Source organism: Myiozetetes cayanensis, unplaced genomic scaffold (assembly GCF_022539395.1).
Source record: "Myiozetetes cayanensis isolate MyiCay16 unplaced genomic scaffold, myiCay2020 scf38, whole genome shotgun sequence".
Taxonomy (NCBI): Eukaryota; Metazoa; Chordata; class Aves; order Passeriformes; family Tyrannidae; genus Myiozetetes; species Myiozetetes cayanensis.
In genome coordinates this window covers 1,451,057-1,468,374 of record NW_026087609.1, presented here as the reverse complement: position 1 = coordinate 1,468,374, position 17,318 = coordinate 1,451,057, and the positions used below count along the sequence as shown (strand labels likewise).

Here is a 17,318-nt window from a genome sequence, read left to right as displayed (position 1 = left end):
CTTCTAAGGGAAAAAACTCAGCTGGGAATCTCTTCCTGGCATCAGGGGGAAAAAGGGTATCTGAAAAAGGGATTAAGAAGAAAAACCAAAAAGGACACACATAAGGTTAACAATCATGCAAGAGAAAAAGCTTGAATCAAATATAGGCCAAGATGGCCAAGTGAATAGAAGGAATTTATCTGGAACATTCTTGGGAAAGTGGGGCAGAAAAAGAGGAAGGTGGTACCTGGTTCCCTAGAAGTTTCCCAGCCATTTTTTTATTACTTGTCTTTGACTTTGAAAACTATCCACACTTGGCTGCCCCATGCCAGAAACAGGAACTACGTTTTGGAACTCAGCCTGAAATACTAATTCTTGTAATTTATGGTGTCAGGTGAAACAGTGTAGCAGAGAGCAAGAACAGAACAGACTGCTTTGGATTTCAGGAAACAGGACGTCCCTGTAACACTGCAACAACCACTGAAAGGGCAGCAGGAGGAAGGATTTACTGGGGCACAGCAAACACAGAGCCTCAGAAAAATGAACTTTGGTGGAGATGCTGGGAAAACAAAAAAGGAAGCACTGTATTGTAATACACCACCTGCTAGATATAAACCACTCAGTGATAACTGCCCTGCTCTGTACATCTTCCCAGCACACAGAGAGCAAATTAATTTACTGAAGAGAGGCAGATTAGAAGGATAACACCCTTGTACGGGCTAACAAATCAGCTGGAATGGTGCACAGATTTTAGGACCTCTCTTTTGTTGTTGAAACTCAGTGCCAGAAACTTTTGTTGAAATTTTTTCAAAATGTGGGATTTTTCTCTTTTTTTCTACACTGTCATTCTACAACTAATACTGACCCTATATGGAAAGATCTTCATAACAGAAGTACACAAACACAAGAGATTTCAGATGTTCTTTTCTCAGTACTAAGCAGGATAACTGCAATAATGTGCAATATCTCTGGAAAATATATCTAACTGGATTTGCTTTTTCATCTTCTGTCTCAGTTTGCTTGAAAATGCCTCCATTTCAAAAAGTGGGTTGAGAGATGCAGAGAAATGCCTGTTTGAAACATAAATTGTGGTAATGGCAGTGTTGTCCAGAAAGATTGGATTTGTTACCCAGTGTGCAACAAGCCAATAATTACACACTCAAGAGAGACATTGATTATTTATTTCAGAGTTCCTCAAGCCTGGATTCCACAATTCAAGCACAGCAACTATCAGAACTTTCTACTATTTATACATTTTAGCAAGCAAAGGCATTAATGTCCATTGGCTACAAGTTACACAGTTCTCTTATTAATTAGTATTTTATCTCCTATTGGTTAATGACTCTTCGCTTCTCATGCTAATTAGTGCCATGCTCTCAGTCTTCCTCTTCTGTTGAGTCAGGGGGTTCCTTGGGTTGGTGGTCATGACCTGCCCCTGCTGGAATCACCCTTTGCCCAGCTGGAGCTGATTCAGCACAGTCACTGAGTTGTCTTTATTGGTTTCTTCCTTATGTCGGGGATTCTGCCCAATGTCCTTGTGACCTGTAAGTTCTGCATTCTTTGTGTGCCCCAATCAGTGGTACATCCTTCTTGCCAAGCCTTGGTAACCTCCCCTAAGTCTGAGATCACTGAAACACGTCCAGCCCTCAACCTTAGCAAGGCAATTCTAGTAATTCAAGTAATTTGTCTTTCTAACTAATACCTGGACATCACTTAGCGCTTGCTGGCTGCTCTCTGTTCCACAGATTAAATCTCCCTCCTTGTTGATTAGGCTTGAAAGTATACAGTGATTAAGCATCAAAGAACATCCTTTCCTAAGAAAATTTCATATATTCCACATTTTACACAGTTCTGTACGTAATGCTCAGGTGCTTACATAGGGTGTGTTTAGACTCTCGATGAGGTCTTTTGAGTAGAATCCTGTAAGGAATGGGGTTCCTATGAGTGCTGGATTGCTGATTGTTAGGCTTCAGGTGGTTGTTGTGTTTTTTGTGGGCCTTCTGTCGTTTGAGCCTTTTTCTCTCCGTTGAGTCTGTGGACAATGGACCCTGAGCAGAGTAATAACATCGTGCTAAAGAATTCACGGGTTGGGATGCGGAGGAAAGCTGGGCGGGACAGGTTTAGTCCGACTGTGAGTGTTATTAGGCCTAATTGCCTCGATGCGGAGAAGGCAATGCTTTTTCTGATACCGTTTAGCGGATGTGGGGGCGAACAGCGCTGAGAAGGCGCCGAGGAACGGGCCGGGCAGGGCCGTGCTGGGGACACGGGCAGTGCGAGTGAGGGGCACGCTGCGGTGCGGCTGTGTCTGCAGGGCTCAGCTCCGCGGGTACCGCTCTCAGCCCGTGCGAGAGATGGCGAGCAGCGCTTTTTCGAACGTAAACCGCGAATAATGTCCTGTTTCGGACGCGGCCCTGAAGGGAAGGGCGGCCCCGCTCGGGCCGCGCCGCCTCCCTCGGCCCGCGCGTGCGCGGCGGCAGCGGCGGCCATGGCGGGGCCGGGCCGGGCCGGCTCCAAGGAACAGCGCTACGACCGCCAGCTCAGGTACCGGGACAGGGGCAGGGGCTGGGAGGGGGGACAGGGGCAGGGGCTGAGGGGGACAGGGACAGGGGCTGGGAGGGGGGACAGGGGCACGGAGAGGGGACAGGGGCTGGGAGAGGGGCCACGCCGGCCCTGCCCGGGGGGAGAGGGGCCGCGGCTCGGTGTGCTCAGCCCGCGGCGGGGAGAGGCCCCCGGGACGGGCTCTGGGCCGGGTCCGAAGTGAGGGCAGCCCGTACCGCGCCCCCTGTGAGCAGCGCCGTGAGCGCTTGTGCCGGCACAGGGGGAATAATGAATAAATATTAATGTATGTGTATGTTTGGCACCCCCACTTCAGAGACAGGGAGAGAGATACACACATATATTTGTGTATGTGTATCATAGAATCAGCCAGGTTGGAAAAGACCTGGAAAAGATCATCCAGTCCAACCTTTGATCCAGGCCCACCGTGGTTCCCAGCCCATGGCACTGATGCCACATCCAGTCTGTCCTTAAACACCTCCAGGGCCGGGGAATCCAACCCCTCCCTGGGCAGCCCATTCCAATGGCTGAGCACTCTCCATGGAAAGAATTGCTTCCCAATATCCAACCAAAACCTTCTCTGGCACAGCTTAAGACCGTATATATGTATATGTAGATAATTATATATAGAATAGAATCATAGAATATGCTGAGTTGGATCCTGACCCATCAGGATCATCGAGTTCAACTCCTGGCCCTGCACAGACACCCCAGCAACCCCACCCTGTCTCTGAGAGTGTCATCCCAACCCTCCTGCAGCTCTGGCAGCCTTGGGGCTGTGCCCACTGCCCTGGGGAGCCTGTTCAGTGCCAACCACCCTCTGGGGGAAGAACCTTTCCCTGAGATCCACCCTGAGCCTGCCCTGACACAGCTCCAGCCATTCCCTGGGGGCTGTCCCTGGTCCCCCCAGAGCAGAGCTCAGTCCTGCCCCTCCTCTGCCCCTGCCCAGGCAGTTGGAGCTGCAGGGAGGTCTCCCCTCAGTCTCCTCTGCTCCAGCTGAACACACCAAGTGCCCTCAGTGTCCTCCCACGGCTCCAAATCCAGGCCCTTCCCCATCTCCGTGTCCCTCCTTTGGACACTCTCCAATGGCTCAATCTCTCCTTCCATTGTGTCCCCCCAAAGTGCCCCAATGTTGAGGTGAGGCCGCCCCAGGGCAGAGCAGAGCGGGACAATCCCCTCCCTGATGTCCCTCCTGGCTGCCAGGGCACTGCTGGCTCAGGGACAGCTGGCACCACCAGCACCCCCAGGACCCTTTCCCAGCTCTGCTCTCCAGCACCTCATTCCCAGTCTGTCCCTCCATCCGGGGTTGCCCCATCCCAGGGGCAGGGTCCAGCCCTTCCCCCTGTTGGACTTCCCCTGGTTGGTGATTCCCAGCCCTGGGATCTGTCCAGGTGTCTCTGCAGGCCCTCCCTGCCCTCAGGGACTCAGCAGCCCTCCCAGTGCTGTGTCACCTGCAGATTGCTCAGGGTCCCTTCCAGTGCTGAGTGCAGGTCACTGATGGAGATGTTGGAGAGCAGAGGGCCCAGGATGGAGCCCTGTGGAACCCCCTGGTGACACTGTCTGATGTCACCCCGGTCACTGTCACCCTCTGTGCCCGACCCCTGAGGCGGTTGCTCACCCTCCACAGGGTGTGTTTTGACCCATGCTCATTTTGGAAAAGTTAAATGTGCTGCAACAGAAAGAGGTGTGTGCATTCACACACACAAAGATGGAGTAAATGAAACCTGAGGAAAATTGGGCTCTTTAGGAACTTTTCAGTTTGTCACAGTAAATTTTCTCGAGGAAAACCTACTGTGCCATCCTTTCTCAAGGATGGTTGTTTTGGTTAAGCAAGGCTGCTCATTTTTGGTCCTGTTTAGCTGTCTTAGTTTAACAAGGTTACAACTTAGAAATTAAGAGACTTCAGGTGGAAGTGTGGAAAAGGAAAAAGAAACAACTTTTTATTAACAAAAATCTGAATAAACAACAAATGGTGCCACCAAAAACTTTCAGAAGAAACAAAACAAAGTCCCTCCCTGACTCCCCCCATCCCAGAGGAAACAGATGGGGGGAGAGGGAGGAACTCTAGGGAAGAAAAAGAAAATTCCAACATCTGTTTTCAAACCTGTGACATCAGCCCCTCAACAGCGACTGGGCAGTAGCACACCAGCCTCAGCTTGTGATTGTTTAATTCTTCTTTGTTTCTTTGGATTGCTTTTACAATCTGAAGTTCAATACCTTCACTGTGTTTTGGTTTCCCTCCCAACACAGGCTGTGGGGTGACCATGGCCAGGAAGCGCTGGAATCTGCCCATGTTTGTGTGATAAATGCAACAGCAACAGGCACTGAAATACTCAAAAACTTAGTGCTGCCAGGTAGGTAGATGTTTCTCCTGGACATTCTTTGGAATGTGTCTGATAACTCCACAATGCCTACTTAGTAATAACAATTTTTTTCCCCCAAGGTATTGGTTCCTTTACAATTGTCGATGGCAATCGAGTCTCTGGAGAAGATGTTGGAAATAAGTAGGTTTTTTACTGGTTTTTGTTACGAATTGAGAAGTAAGAGGGTTTTAAGGGTAGTTCATCTGTGCATTAGTTAAGAAATCCTGTAAAATTCTTTTAAAAGCCTATGTATGTTTCTCCAAGTGTTTATGGGTTTGGAAGTCGGTGACATGCACGGTCATTTGGATATTAACTGCTAAATTCTTTTAGTTCCTGCTTTTTGGCCCTTACAGGTCTATTTGCTTCACATGTTGAGTTTATAAAGACAACACTCTACTCAGTATAAAAATATTTCAAATTAACTTGTTTGATTTATCTTGAGCTATGACAGAGGAAGACTCGCTTGTGTTTCAATGGGGCTAAATATATTTTCACTGACTGTGAGGAAAATACAACAGTGGTGGTGAAGAGAAAGGCAGATTTAAGGGGGAATGTGGTGTGAGAGTCAGCAACATGTTCTGCAGGACAAATGTGATTTACTGCTGCTTTTTCTTCACTGTAACAGTTCACATGTAATTCTCTCTTGTCTCCTTTTCAGCTTCTTTCTACAAAAAAGCCATATTGGTCAGGTAAGGAGATAACAAATGGCACTTTAGGTTGTGTTGAAAGCACAGAAGGGTTGAGTACTCCAATGTAGTATCGTGAATAATTCTAAAAACATGTATGTATAGGCTAAAGTGTGTTTATTCTGTGAGAGAGTTCTCCAGGCTTACTTTTTAGTTGCCCATAAGTCAGAAGATAAACTCAGCTGGGGCAAGACTGAATAGAAAAAATGAAGAGGATGTGATTAAGAAAATCTTTGGAAGGTGTCAGAGCATTGTGGGTGAAGGAACAAAGCTAAGATCAGTGAAGTGAATGGGGGAAAAGTGTCACAAAAACAGAGTACAAGAGTCCTGGATAACTCCTGGAAATTAATCAAATTGGAAATCAGGAAATAGCTGTCACATCATTTGTGGGTTTAAAATGATACTGCTAAAAATGCTCTCAAACACTGCCTGCTGTTATGGGATTTATTTGTGCTTCAGCTAAGCAAGGCTTGGAACGAGGAGCTCTGGTTTCTGATGAGTTCTGTTATGGGGTGTTTTTAGGGGTTGTTTTGTTGTGTTTGGTATTTTTAGCACGTGGCATTATGTAGTATTGATACACTGTATAAATTACATTCCATTTTAATTGCTCCTAACCAGAGTCGTGCCCAGAGTGCCATGGAGCTGCTGCAGGAGTTGAATAATGATGTTTCTGGGAACTTTGTTGAAGAGGTTTGTATTCCTAAATCAGTCATGTGTGTGTGTTGTTCAGTGTGATGAAAGCAGGACACAAAGCTACGTGTAGCTTTGTCATGTTGCAGTTTAAGAAGCTTCATGATAACACAGCACTTGAGGAAGATGATCTGAAGTTATTTGCAAAAAGTCAATTCATGTATTTTAAACATTATTTTGTAGCTTAATCTTATAACTTTCACTTAACACTTTATATTCAGTATTGAGCAGACTTGCTCTGTATTCAGAAATTTTCACAGTGTTTCCTGACATATTTTTTTCTCCTATTTAGAGTCCAGAAAAGCTCCTGGACAACAACCCTTCCTTTTTTAATCGGTTTAACTTGGTGATTGCAACACAACTACCAGAAAGGTAGAGGAGCATCTAAAGTTATTTGTTTGGTTTTGCTCAGTTGTAAAAGCAGATTTAAATTACAGGCACTTTCTTGCAGAAAAACTTAAACCAGAAAGGAAAGTTACAGTAAATTATGGGTTTTCTGTAGACCTTTTTATATGTTAATAGATAGTTTCAAAACTCTCTCAGATCCATGGCTGGCTCCTAGTGCTGTCTGCAGTGTATTTTCTGTGCCAGGCACTCTTTTGTAGTGAGAGTTGTTTGTGGTCCAAAGCCCCAGTAACAAGTGTCCTTATGTCCAGCCTGACACATCAGAGGCTCTGTGATGCCTTTGCATTTCTGCATTTTACTGTTTCATAACTCTTCCCAATTCACCCATATATGTGATTCTGTTTCCCATCTAAGCTTTGTCAAGACCAGTAGTTCATGACTTTTTTTACTGGTTTTAACCTGTTCCTTGAGTGCTGCCTACCAAAAAAAGGTGCAGATGGATAGTTGCAACTGGGAGCACTGGGAAACCTGGGAGAGAGGAACTTGCTGCTTCTGCCTCCACAGAGGCAAGAGGTTCTTGGGTGGTTGAACAGTTAAATCTTGCTTTGCAAGGAAGTGGCTGTTGGTCATTCCTTATCTATTTTGTCCCTCCCCCTTCTCACACAGGAGCTGGAGGAGCTGTCTCAGGAATAAGATCCTCTCTGAAGTGGTGATTCCCTTGGGGAAATGGGATATTTCCTGTGTGCTAATCAAAAACTCCTGGTTGGAACTGCCCCTAGTGGAAGTTATGTCTGTGTAACACACAGATCTGATTGTTATTTTCCCTCTTTCACAACTCATTGAAGCTTTTGGTTTGATATTTGGAGCGTTTGGGAGGATGAGGAGAGACATAAGTACGATAATGGATGAACCTGTTTCTAAGCCAGTGTAAATTCACCTATGAAATAATCACCTTATGTCCTTAGGACCATGTGCTGTTAGAGGAGGTGTCTGGGAGAGCTCTTTCACGAGTCACTTGTGTAAGAGTTGCCTGTTGTGTCCTGCACAACTGAAAGAGGCTGTTTTTCCCCTCACAGTACCTTGCTGCGCCTGGCTGAGCTCCTCTGGAATTCCAACATTCCTCTGCTGGTCTGCAGGACTTATGGACTGGTTGGTTATATGAGAGTCATTATTAAAGAACATCCAGGTTAGAGGGTTTTCTGAGATAGAGACTTTGCAATGCCTCATGTCGCTTCGATTTTATTTTTTTGGTTTATTTTCATCTTGTGATGTATTTAGTGTTTGTTGAGTCTTAGTTTGCAGTTCATCACAGGAGCATTCTTTGAGGAATTATGGCCTGCAACAAATAGTAAGATTGGAGATTATCCTGCCATTAAGTTGAGTTAAACAGAACACTGAGAATCTGGGCAGTTGGAGGAGCAGGTGGTGCTGTGTGTGATGTGGAGCTCGTTTTGAGGGCCAGACATAAAGCTGCAAAATACCTGGTGTGGTTTTGTTCCCAGTTGTTGAATCTCACCCTGACAATGCATTGGAAGATCTGAGACTGGACAAACCGTTTGCAGAGCTGACAGAACACATTCAGTCCTACGACTTGGATCATATGGACAAGAAGGTTGGTGTGTGCAGGTGGGGGTCTTGGGAAGCAAGGATATCTCTTATTAGATTGAATATCCCCTCACCTATTTTTTTTAATTTGTTTTTTTAATTTTTATGATTCCCTACTGCTGCAGAGCTTTGCAGTGAGGGTGTTGTCTCCAGAAAAATACTGGAGAACCTGGCTCAGACAAGGAAAGTAATAATTTTTTTAAAAGTAATAATAATTTTTTAAGTAAAGTAATAGTAGTTTAATAATTTGCTTTATGGTAGTTAGAGAACATTCTGGCTGAATTGAAATCTGGAGCATGTCCTATGTCTTTAGAGCAGTGGAAGGGATGTGAGGAGGTTACATTTCAAATAGATTTTTAGTTTGTTCCCTGTTTTTTATCTTTTCTCAACTTGACCAAGATCTCTCTGCTGTTCCCTTACAGGACCACAGCCACACTCCATGGGTCGTGATTGTAGCCAAGTATCTGACAAAATGGCTCAACGAGGTGTGTTGCAAAACTATTACTATTATTGCTCTGTCTTTTCTGCCCTAATTTATTATTTTGGCAGTAACATAAACCAAGGTGGAATCTTAAAAACTGTATCTTGAAATACAGGTGAATGTGTGTGAGCAGTGACAGACTCCTGGAGTTCAGTCTGAACACAGTGAGTGAGGTTGGTAGGAGGTATTTTAAAGACAACATCTTTTTGTGTTTTTAAATTCAGAAAAGTGAACAGCTGCCCAAAAGTTACAAAGAAAAAGAAGCCTTCAGACAACTGATTCGACAAGGTAATGAATGGCCCAGGAGTCACTTGTTCATACTGGCAGAAATAAGGTGGTGTCTGAAAGATAATCAGAAGTTCTCTCAGGGTGAATTTATAAAATCTGCTGGCATATTCAGTAGGGTTCTTCTGCTAAAGGATGGTTTTGTACAAGTGGATGTCGAGATCCCAGCCTTGCTTATAAATGGATTTTGGCAGTGTTAAAGATCCAGAGTATGTTTTGATTTGGGAGGGAGGAAAGGCCTCAAGAGAAAAACCTGTAGAAAATCTGATAAAGAGGAAAGCAAGTGGCTCTTGACAGTGGCATTGTCTTTAACTGCAGGTGTTTGGTGGGTCTGTTGACCCCCAGACACTTGGTAATCTCTGCATCTCCAGAGTACCAGTCAAGAGACACAAAGGTTACGTAGCTCTGAATGCACTGGAACCAGCATGTGAACAACTCCAGTTTTGCAGGTGTTTCAGTCTAAGACCTTTTGTGGGTGCTAAAATTAATGTGGAGGGTTTAAGATCTATAAATATATTGTCCTAAATGATTGTAGAATAAAAGCAGTAAGGGAATTTTTGGTATTTCCTCACCTGAAGGCGGCCTGTGTGCAAATTCTGAGGGGTTCTGCCATCCTTATCCCCAGGCTATGAGGGGACTGAACTGATCTGATCTGTCCTTGAGGTTTGGTTAAATGAGGGTTTAGTGCAGTCCATTTCTGGGTCTGGTTTGCTGTGTGGGTACAGGAGTGTTTGCCAAGCTGGAGCAAAACACCCCCAGCAAAACATGAGTGGGGATGGGAGGGAGAGTTGAGCTGTTCATTCAGTGCTTATGAAACGTCAGTATCTCTCTCTCACACAGAGAAACTGTTTTTTCCTGATAAGTAACTTCTATTTAAGAGCACATGAAAATGAATCATATGCAGAATGTTCAAGAAGTTAGTTTTATCAGTGCATCTTTGACGTTTTTTCTGGAGATTTGTTTTTCTTTTCTTGCTGATTGGCTGTTATGCCATAAACACACCCAAAGCCAGTCTGCCCTGTTGGAAAGACCTACATGACAAGATGTAATTCAAGTGGTTGAGTATTTCAAATTAATTTTTTCAATCAGGTATCTTAAAGAATGAAAATGGAACCCCAGAAGATGAGGAAAACTTTGAAGAAGCCATAAAAAATGTGAACACAGCGTTGAATACTACAGAGGTAAAATAAACACTTCTGTGATAAAACTGAAGGAATTTCCACTGCATCATTTTCTCAGAAAATATGATGCACTTTTATCCAGGAATCCCATTTGTAACATTTGTGTTTAAGTAGAACAGGATTGATAGAATGGTTAGAATTGAAGTTGTGTGGTTAAATAGACCTGGACTAGCTGTAGCTCATGGAAATTCTGTAATTTCCTTGCTCATGCAAGGAGGCTGCATTTCCCTCCTCAGGGCTTGGATCCAGGTCTACAGTGAGTTGGTTCATCAGCAGTGAGTTCTTGTCTCAGTACTTTCATCCTGAAGAAATGTTGTGAAATTCCCTTTATAAACTGATCAGGCTTAAAAACCTTAAAAGTGAAGTTTTCATTGTTTTTAGATAATTCTGAAGTAGCAACTTGTGGTTTAGAAATCAAAAGACAAGTAATTACAACCCCCATGTATTTATTGTCACAGGTTCCAAGAGGCATTCAGGAGCTTTTTAATGATGATTGCTGTATGAAACTCACCGAGCAGGTAGGAGGAGTCCTGGGCAACACATGGAGCAGAACATCATAAATGACATCTGTGCACCTGACTGTCTCTTGTGCATTTGCAGTCACCTTCCTTCTGGATTTTGGTTCGAGCTCTGAAGGAATTTGTGGCAAATGAAGGGCAAGGAAGCTTGCCTGTGAGGGGCACTATTCCTGATATGATTGCAGACTCCAGTAAATTTATCAGGCTGCAAAATGTGTAAGTATACAGTTATTTACTGGACAGTTCCTGATGCTGCTCAGTGGTGCTGCCTGCAGAGCTGTCCCAGTGCCTGTGTTTGAGGCACTGGGGTGTGGGGCTGGCTGAGGCTGGGGGAGCACAGCAGGGCTGTTCCACAGGTAGGTGCCATCTGCTGATGGCAGGTGGAGCTGAAGCTGTCAATGCATCCCATTTCCCTAGGCTGAGGAGTGAGTGATCACCTACTTTCAGATCTAGTAAGGACCTTCCTGTAGGTGGTAGATCTCCTAGCCCAGATACTGCTGTCCAAAGCAAATTTCTGCTTAAAGACAACCTTTATTTTTTTTCCCTCAAAATATATGTTAACCTGGTTACAGAAATTATAGTTTTCTAAATACTTAATTCTAATTAATACCCTTGGAAGGGATTGCCTGGTAAATAAGGAAGGATCAGGATTTTAGGATGGTGTATGTTCAACATGAACTTTCTGTTCCTGTGCACCCTGGACTTGGTGCAATTCTTTGGCCAAACAGACTTTTCTGGTGGTGCCCCATTTTCTTTGCAGCTGATGCTTTCATCCACCTTTTTTTATCTTTAAAAGGAAACAGTAGTATCTTACAGAAGACTTTGTTAACTTGTTGTCTGTGCAGTTGTACTTTGAATTGTTCAAATCAGAAAGTAAAACCTAAGATATTTTGGAGTAAAATCTAATAGATCCCCATAGATCTAAACCACAACCTCTACTAGAAGAAGGATTGGGTGCCTTTAATAGTGTTCACTGCTCAAAATGGAATCTGTGAATTTAGAGCTGCATTCCTCACAGCTGTGACAAATAGCATTAAAACATGATATAAAAATACAAATTGTTACATGTCTAAAATAATTGCCATCACTTCAGGAAAGTTCCTCTGTATAATTATAGTAAACCCTGGAACTTGTATCAGTATTTTGCTTAATGAAACCAGAATTGCTTGAATTTGCACAGATACCCTAATTTGTAAATCTGAATTCTCTTAAGTATCCTGAACTGGCAAACCATTTTGTCCTTCAGTTCTCAAATAGTAAGCATTGCAGGATTTTAATTCACAGATAAAGCAACTACAGTTCCTTAAAATGAGCTCTTAAATTGAATTTTATTGAGTACTGTGGTGTTGAGATGTTTGCAGTGTCATAGTTCTTAACAGAACTAAAATATTAATGGCTGCAAACATTAAAACATGGAAATTACTAAAATATTAGAAACCAAATGAAGGATGTAGAGCTGCTAACTTCAGCCACATGAACATGAACAGCTGTGTCCCACAGGAGGGAACAAGTGCCCTCCTGGCCCTGAGGGAGCTCCCTTCCATTCACCTCCCTCCCTTCCTTCACGTGTGTGTTGTCTTTCTGATGCAAGCCACCAGCAGCTGCTGTGCAGTGTGACGCTGGTGGCTCTGTGCTGCAGTGATGGCTGATTTGTGATTGCCAGGTACCGGCAGAAGGCCAAGCAGGACGTTGCTGCTGTGGGTGCTCATGCTGCCAAACTGCTACAGTCCCTGGGCAAGGTGAGTGCCAATGCACGGCCATCCTGGCACGGGGAAAGCAGCTTCTCCCTCCTGTTCTGTCCACAGATGAGTCACAGGAGACACGGGGGAAGAGAAGGCTTCATTACCCCTTTCTGTTCAAGGGGTTTAAGTAAGTTCTGATGAAATGAAGCATCTGTGGTCTGCTTTATTTTATCACTTCTGGTTTGATCCTATAAAAGTGCATACAGGTGTATATTATTTACAATTTAAGATACTTTTTTTTGGTACATCAGTGACTAGTTATTTCACAATAAAGATATGAATATATCTGAAAGTGTGAATTCTGGTGATTGTATGTACTGAGTGAGTGTATTCTCTCTTTTAGGCACCAGAGTCCATTTCAGAGAGACAATTAAAATTGTTTTGTGAGTATGCTTGGATTCTGTTGTTGGGTTTATGCAAATGATCAAATAACCACAAACTTCTGAATGATAATGTAGTTATTAAATAATAAGTCAGTATTTAAATTTTTCAAGTAAGTGATTTGCACCCCTCATCTTCAGTGGAAGTACCAGATGTTCAGCATCTATCAGTAGTGAATCTGTAACAGTTGGCTTTTAAAAGATTATATATTTTTTCAGCTGCAGCAAGAGGGAGCAGCTTCCTCTGCTCCGTGTGATGAGTACCTAACTAATCTTGCCGTGTGAACTTGTGCTGTGCTGAAAAGGTAAAGCAGGTGATGGCATTTCAGGTGGTGTCTGTTCTGGGTATGTGCACATGTCCTGCTGCAGTCTCCTTGCAGCTGGCAAGTGTCCCTGTAAGCACACAGCCCAGAGCATGCTGTCCCTGTGCTGCCGAGGCATTCACTGGCACTTTGGCAACCTCCCAGCTGCTGCTTTTGCAGCGCTCAGGGTTGTTTCATAGCGATGATACTGCAAAAGAACCTTTTCGGTCTCGTGGCTGCACTGTTCAAATATTAACTGAGAACATGTGAGGCAGCTTTAGGTGCAGTGGGAGGTGGAAGGAACCCGTGTTCATCTGCAGCCTGGAAGAGGACACGTGGATCTGATGGCTGTGGCTGCTGTAGAAGAGCTGGTTTTGAGCTGTTACATTAACATGGCAGATGTAAATTACAGGAATACACAGCACTAAAATACTCGTGGCCATGGACCTGCATGTAGTTGAATAGATTTGTGCTGGTGAGATGAGGTTGTTGATGCTCCTCTCCTGCCCCCCATCAGGCAGCAACGCAGCCTTTCTGCGGGTGGTGCGCTGCAGGTCCCTGGCTGAGGAGTACAGCCTGAACACCTTCAACAGGGACCAGATCGGTGAGTGCTGCCCTCTGACACACACCTTGATTGCACTTCCAGCTTCAAACGATTTCTGTGATGAAAAAGAATTTGTTAAGTGCTCTGTTGCATTATGCAGTTTTTTGATTTGGCATCAGCTAGAAGTGTGGAGTTAAGTCTAGAATGTTGAGTTCAGTTTGATTTTAAAATTTCAAAAATGACCTCACAGATTGTTCCACGCTTCAGGGTTGTTTTTTTTTTGCAGATTTCAATTTTGGTAGTATATAAATAAAATGCTGTTTTCTTCAAACTTCTCTCTTCTGTACCTCAGTTATTTCTGACAGATCTGGAAAGGTGCTTTCACCCGACCAAATGAGAAGAACTGTCTTGTCCTCTGCCAGCTGATCTGTTCAGTATGTGAACTAGCAAACTAGTTACTTAATACTGCTTTTTTTGTTGTTCTGAGCCTGCATAAGTTAAAAAAAAAAGCTGAAAATACTTTTTCATCACAGTTTGTTGAAATGAAGCTTATACAAGTCCCCTGTTTTGGACAAAATGTATGTATATTTAGTGTAATATTTATATAATAATTATATATCATTTAAGTGAAAGCTCCTTGAATTAGTTGATAATATACAATGTCATTTAAGTAGTAGGCAGCATTTACTGAGCTGCATGGAAAAGGATTTAAAACCTGTTTTATAATTACTGTCATTACAGTTCAATATTTAAAGCATGTTTTTCAAATTCCAGAGTTAGAAACTAAAGTATATTCCATTTAAATTAGAGCAACTGTCAGAGTTGGAATGTGAATGTCATCACTGTATAGTTTATATCAAATGGTTTTGTCATAAAATTTGGAGGCAAAGCTGCATATCTGGCACTGAGATTCTCAGTTGCAGGTTGTTTTCGTTCAGATTTTTTTTTTACTGCAGATTTTACAGTTTAAGCATGTGGGTGATACTTGATTTCAGGTAATGCAAACTTTTTCCAGTTCATCTCTACCAACTAACCAATTCTCTTGCTGTTCCCAGTTTCCCATATGGACAACCCAGACAGTGAGATAGTGCTGTACTTGATGCTGAGGGCTGTAAATAGATTTTACAAGCAGCACGGGAGATACCCAGGTATGGTAATACAGAGTTACTTCAGGTCAGCCAAAGAAATACAAAGATCCAACAGTTACTGTGACAACTGTAATACTGTAGTTATAAACTACAAATACAGCATTAGTTGTGGTTTTCTTTCCATATTAATATAACTTTAAGAATTAAAGTGAGAATTTTTTCTCTTTGGGAACTGAAGGAATTTATCTGAATTAATAACACTGAGATGGGTTGCACGGATTACAAGTTCAGCTGCATAAAAATTTGTCATTATTATGAGTAGCATCAACAGAATATTCAGTCATTATTAGTCTAGTGTTAATAATATTAGCTTAGAAGCTTTTCAGAAAAATGAAGTATTTCTGCTGCCGTTTGACCCCGTTAACTTTGCGTGTGATGTTACAGCTGTGTGATTAAACACTTCACTTCCTTCCCAGGCGTCTACAACTACCAGGTGGAAGATGACGTTGGGAAACTCAAATCCTGCCTTACGGGTTTCCTGCAGGAGCACGGGCTGTCGGTGGTGGTGAAGGATGACTACGTTCAGGAGTTGTAAGTGTTCTGTGTTGGGAGGGGCTTTGCTGGTAGCACTGATGGCCCCTTCTGACTGTTCTCTCCTGCCCAGCTGTCGCTATGGAGCTGCCGAGCCACACGCTGTCGCTGCCTTCATGGGAGGTAAGGGTGGCTCTGAGCTCTCAGTGCCTTCACGGCAGGTGAGGATGGCTCTGAGCTCTCAGTGCCTTCACGGGAGGTAAGGGTGGCTCTGAGCTCTCAGTGCCTTCACAGGAGGTGAGGATGGCTCTGAGCTCTCAGTACCTTCACGGGAGGTGAGGATGGCTCTGAGCTCTCAGTGCCTTCATGGCAGGTGAGGATGGCTCTGAGCTCTCAGTGCCTTCACGGCAGGTGAGGATGGCTCTGAGCTCTCAGTGCCTTCACGGCAGGTGAGGATGGCTCTGAGCTCTCAGTGCCTTCACGGCAGGTGAGGATGGCTCTGAGCTCTCAGAGCCTTCACGGGAGGTGAGGATGGCACTGAGCTCCCAGGGCACGGGCTCTGGGATGTGCCCCAGGCAGGAGCTCTGCTGCTTTGACTGCTTTGTGTTGTCAGAGCAAAGACAGCACCAGGACAGAGTCCTGCCCTTCACTCTCCAGACATGACCCCCTGTAGCATGTGGAGTAAGTGGGCACAGCAAGGGCTTAAAGGCAGTGAAAGAAAGCAAGTAAACTTAAACACAATCACAGCAGATCAATCCTAGGAACTTAAAAATGTGTTTAAAAATAGTGCTCGAAAGAGGCTTCATTTTTTTTTAAAGGAAAGTAACAACTGTAGTAATTTTAAAATTATTCAGTACATGTCTTCCTTTAAATTAACACAATACACTTACACAAAATATCTGTGAAATAAAAATAGCACTGATTTCTTACCTTCATTCAGACTATGAGTATTGTCAAAATGACATGTTTTATTGGGTGCTCAAAATTGATGTATCAGTTACCTCCTTTATTTGGCTTCATGCAGTGCTGAAGATAATTATGTTTTAAATACTCTGTGTAGGAATTTTCTCTGATTAAGTGAAACTTGGCATGTACTATGCTTTAGAAAAATACGTGAAGGCAACTTCTGAAGAAATTACAGAATATTTCATACTACAGGAAAACACAAAGGGAACACAGTGATGTAACCCTTCAGTTTATTTTACAGTTTAACTGTACATTTTTTTAATTTAACCTCTCAGTTGTATTTTGAGAGGTCTCAACTTGCATGGCCCTGTCTGCTCACAGGTGTTACTCTGAGGGTGTGTACATGGAGAGAAAGTATATACAGCAAAGTAACTTTGGAAGTTGCAGCTTTCTGAGCCTCTTTAATGCTGGGAAGTACTAAAAGGCATTTTTACCCCCTAGGAGGTGTATCAGGCACTTCTCACATAATTCCAGTGTAGTGAGTTCTAGATAAATAACATTGGTTTACTGTTGTTTAAATAAGATCTGCTAACTGCCTTCTGGTTTTTGTTTTACAGGGGCTGCTGCACAAGAGGTTATCAAAGTCATTACAGGGCAGTTTGTAATTTTTAATAACACCTTTATTTACAGTGGAATGTCACAGACTTCAGCAACTTTCCAACTGTAGGGTACTGATGCCCCAAGGTGCTGCTGCTGCTCTATTTACAGTTTTTACAGTATTTACGGTTCTGTAAATACTGTGGTGGTTTACCACTGACTGGATTGTTCTGTTCTGTATTATCTGCTAATTAAACTTCCTTTATTTGTAAGTACCTTTTTTGGTGGTTGTCCTGAGGACAAATAAAATGATACGAAATCCTGACTTTTTTTTTTTTTTCGAAATCACTGCTGGGTCCCTCAATTCAGGAAGGGCACTGAGGGGCTGGAACATGTCCAGGGAAGGGCAACAAGGCTTGTGAAAGGACTAGAGAACGTCTTATGAGGAGCAGCTGAGAGAATTGTGTTTGTTTATCCTCCAGAAGAGGCTCGGGGGGACCTCATGGTCCTTTACAGCTCTCTGACAGGAGGGGTGGTGA

General features: G+C 43.5%; 1 protein-coding gene across 11 annotated transcripts; it reads left to right on the top strand.

Moving 5' to 3' along the window:
• Positions 1-2,395: 2,395 nt before the first annotated feature.
• Positions 2,396-17,104, top strand: NAE1 (NEDD8 activating enzyme E1 subunit 1). 11 transcript variants are annotated; one of them, XM_050328206.1, is made up of 21 exons: positions 2,396-2,520; positions 4,786-4,889; positions 4,979-5,039; positions 5,557-5,587; positions 6,203-6,274; positions 6,567-6,646; positions 7,696-7,805; positions 8,122-8,231; positions 8,647-8,709; positions 8,930-8,993; positions 10,080-10,171; positions 10,630-10,689; positions 10,772-10,905; positions 12,353-12,428; positions 12,775-12,814; positions 13,631-13,717; positions 14,713-14,805; positions 15,222-15,336; positions 15,410-15,497; positions 15,536-15,562; positions 15,601-16,793. In XM_050328206.1, exons 1-21 carry the CDS (start codon positions 2,465-2,467, stop codon positions 15,613-15,615), a joined length of 1,578 nt encoding a protein of 525 aa, XP_050184163.1. In that variant the 5' UTR covers positions 2,396-2,464; the 3' UTR covers positions 15,616-16,793. The 11 variants fall into 11 exon arrangements, with proteins under 11 accessions (XP_050184163.1, XP_050184166.1, XP_050184171.1 ...); XM_050328209.1 differs by having other exon boundaries at positions 15,536-15,573; positions 15,612-16,793; XM_050328214.1 differs by lacking the exon at positions 15,536-15,562 and having other exon boundaries at positions 15,612-15,649; positions 15,802-16,792.
• The last annotated feature ends 214 nt before the right edge of the window (positions 17,105-17,318 follow it).

Coding starts and splice junctions, on each gene's coding strand:
- NAE1 (XM_050328205.1), top strand. CDS start 2,465: ATGGCGGGGCCGGGCCGGGCCGGCTCCAAGGAACAGCGCTACGACCGC. Junction 8,710..8,929: donor TGACAAAATGGCTCAACGAG/GTGTGTTGCAAA, acceptor TTTTAAATTCAG/AAAAGTGAACAGCTGCCCAA. Junction 12,815..13,630: donor GAGACAATTAAAATTGTTTT/GTGAGTATGCTT, acceptor GCCCCCCATCAG/GCAGCAACGCAGCCTTTCTG.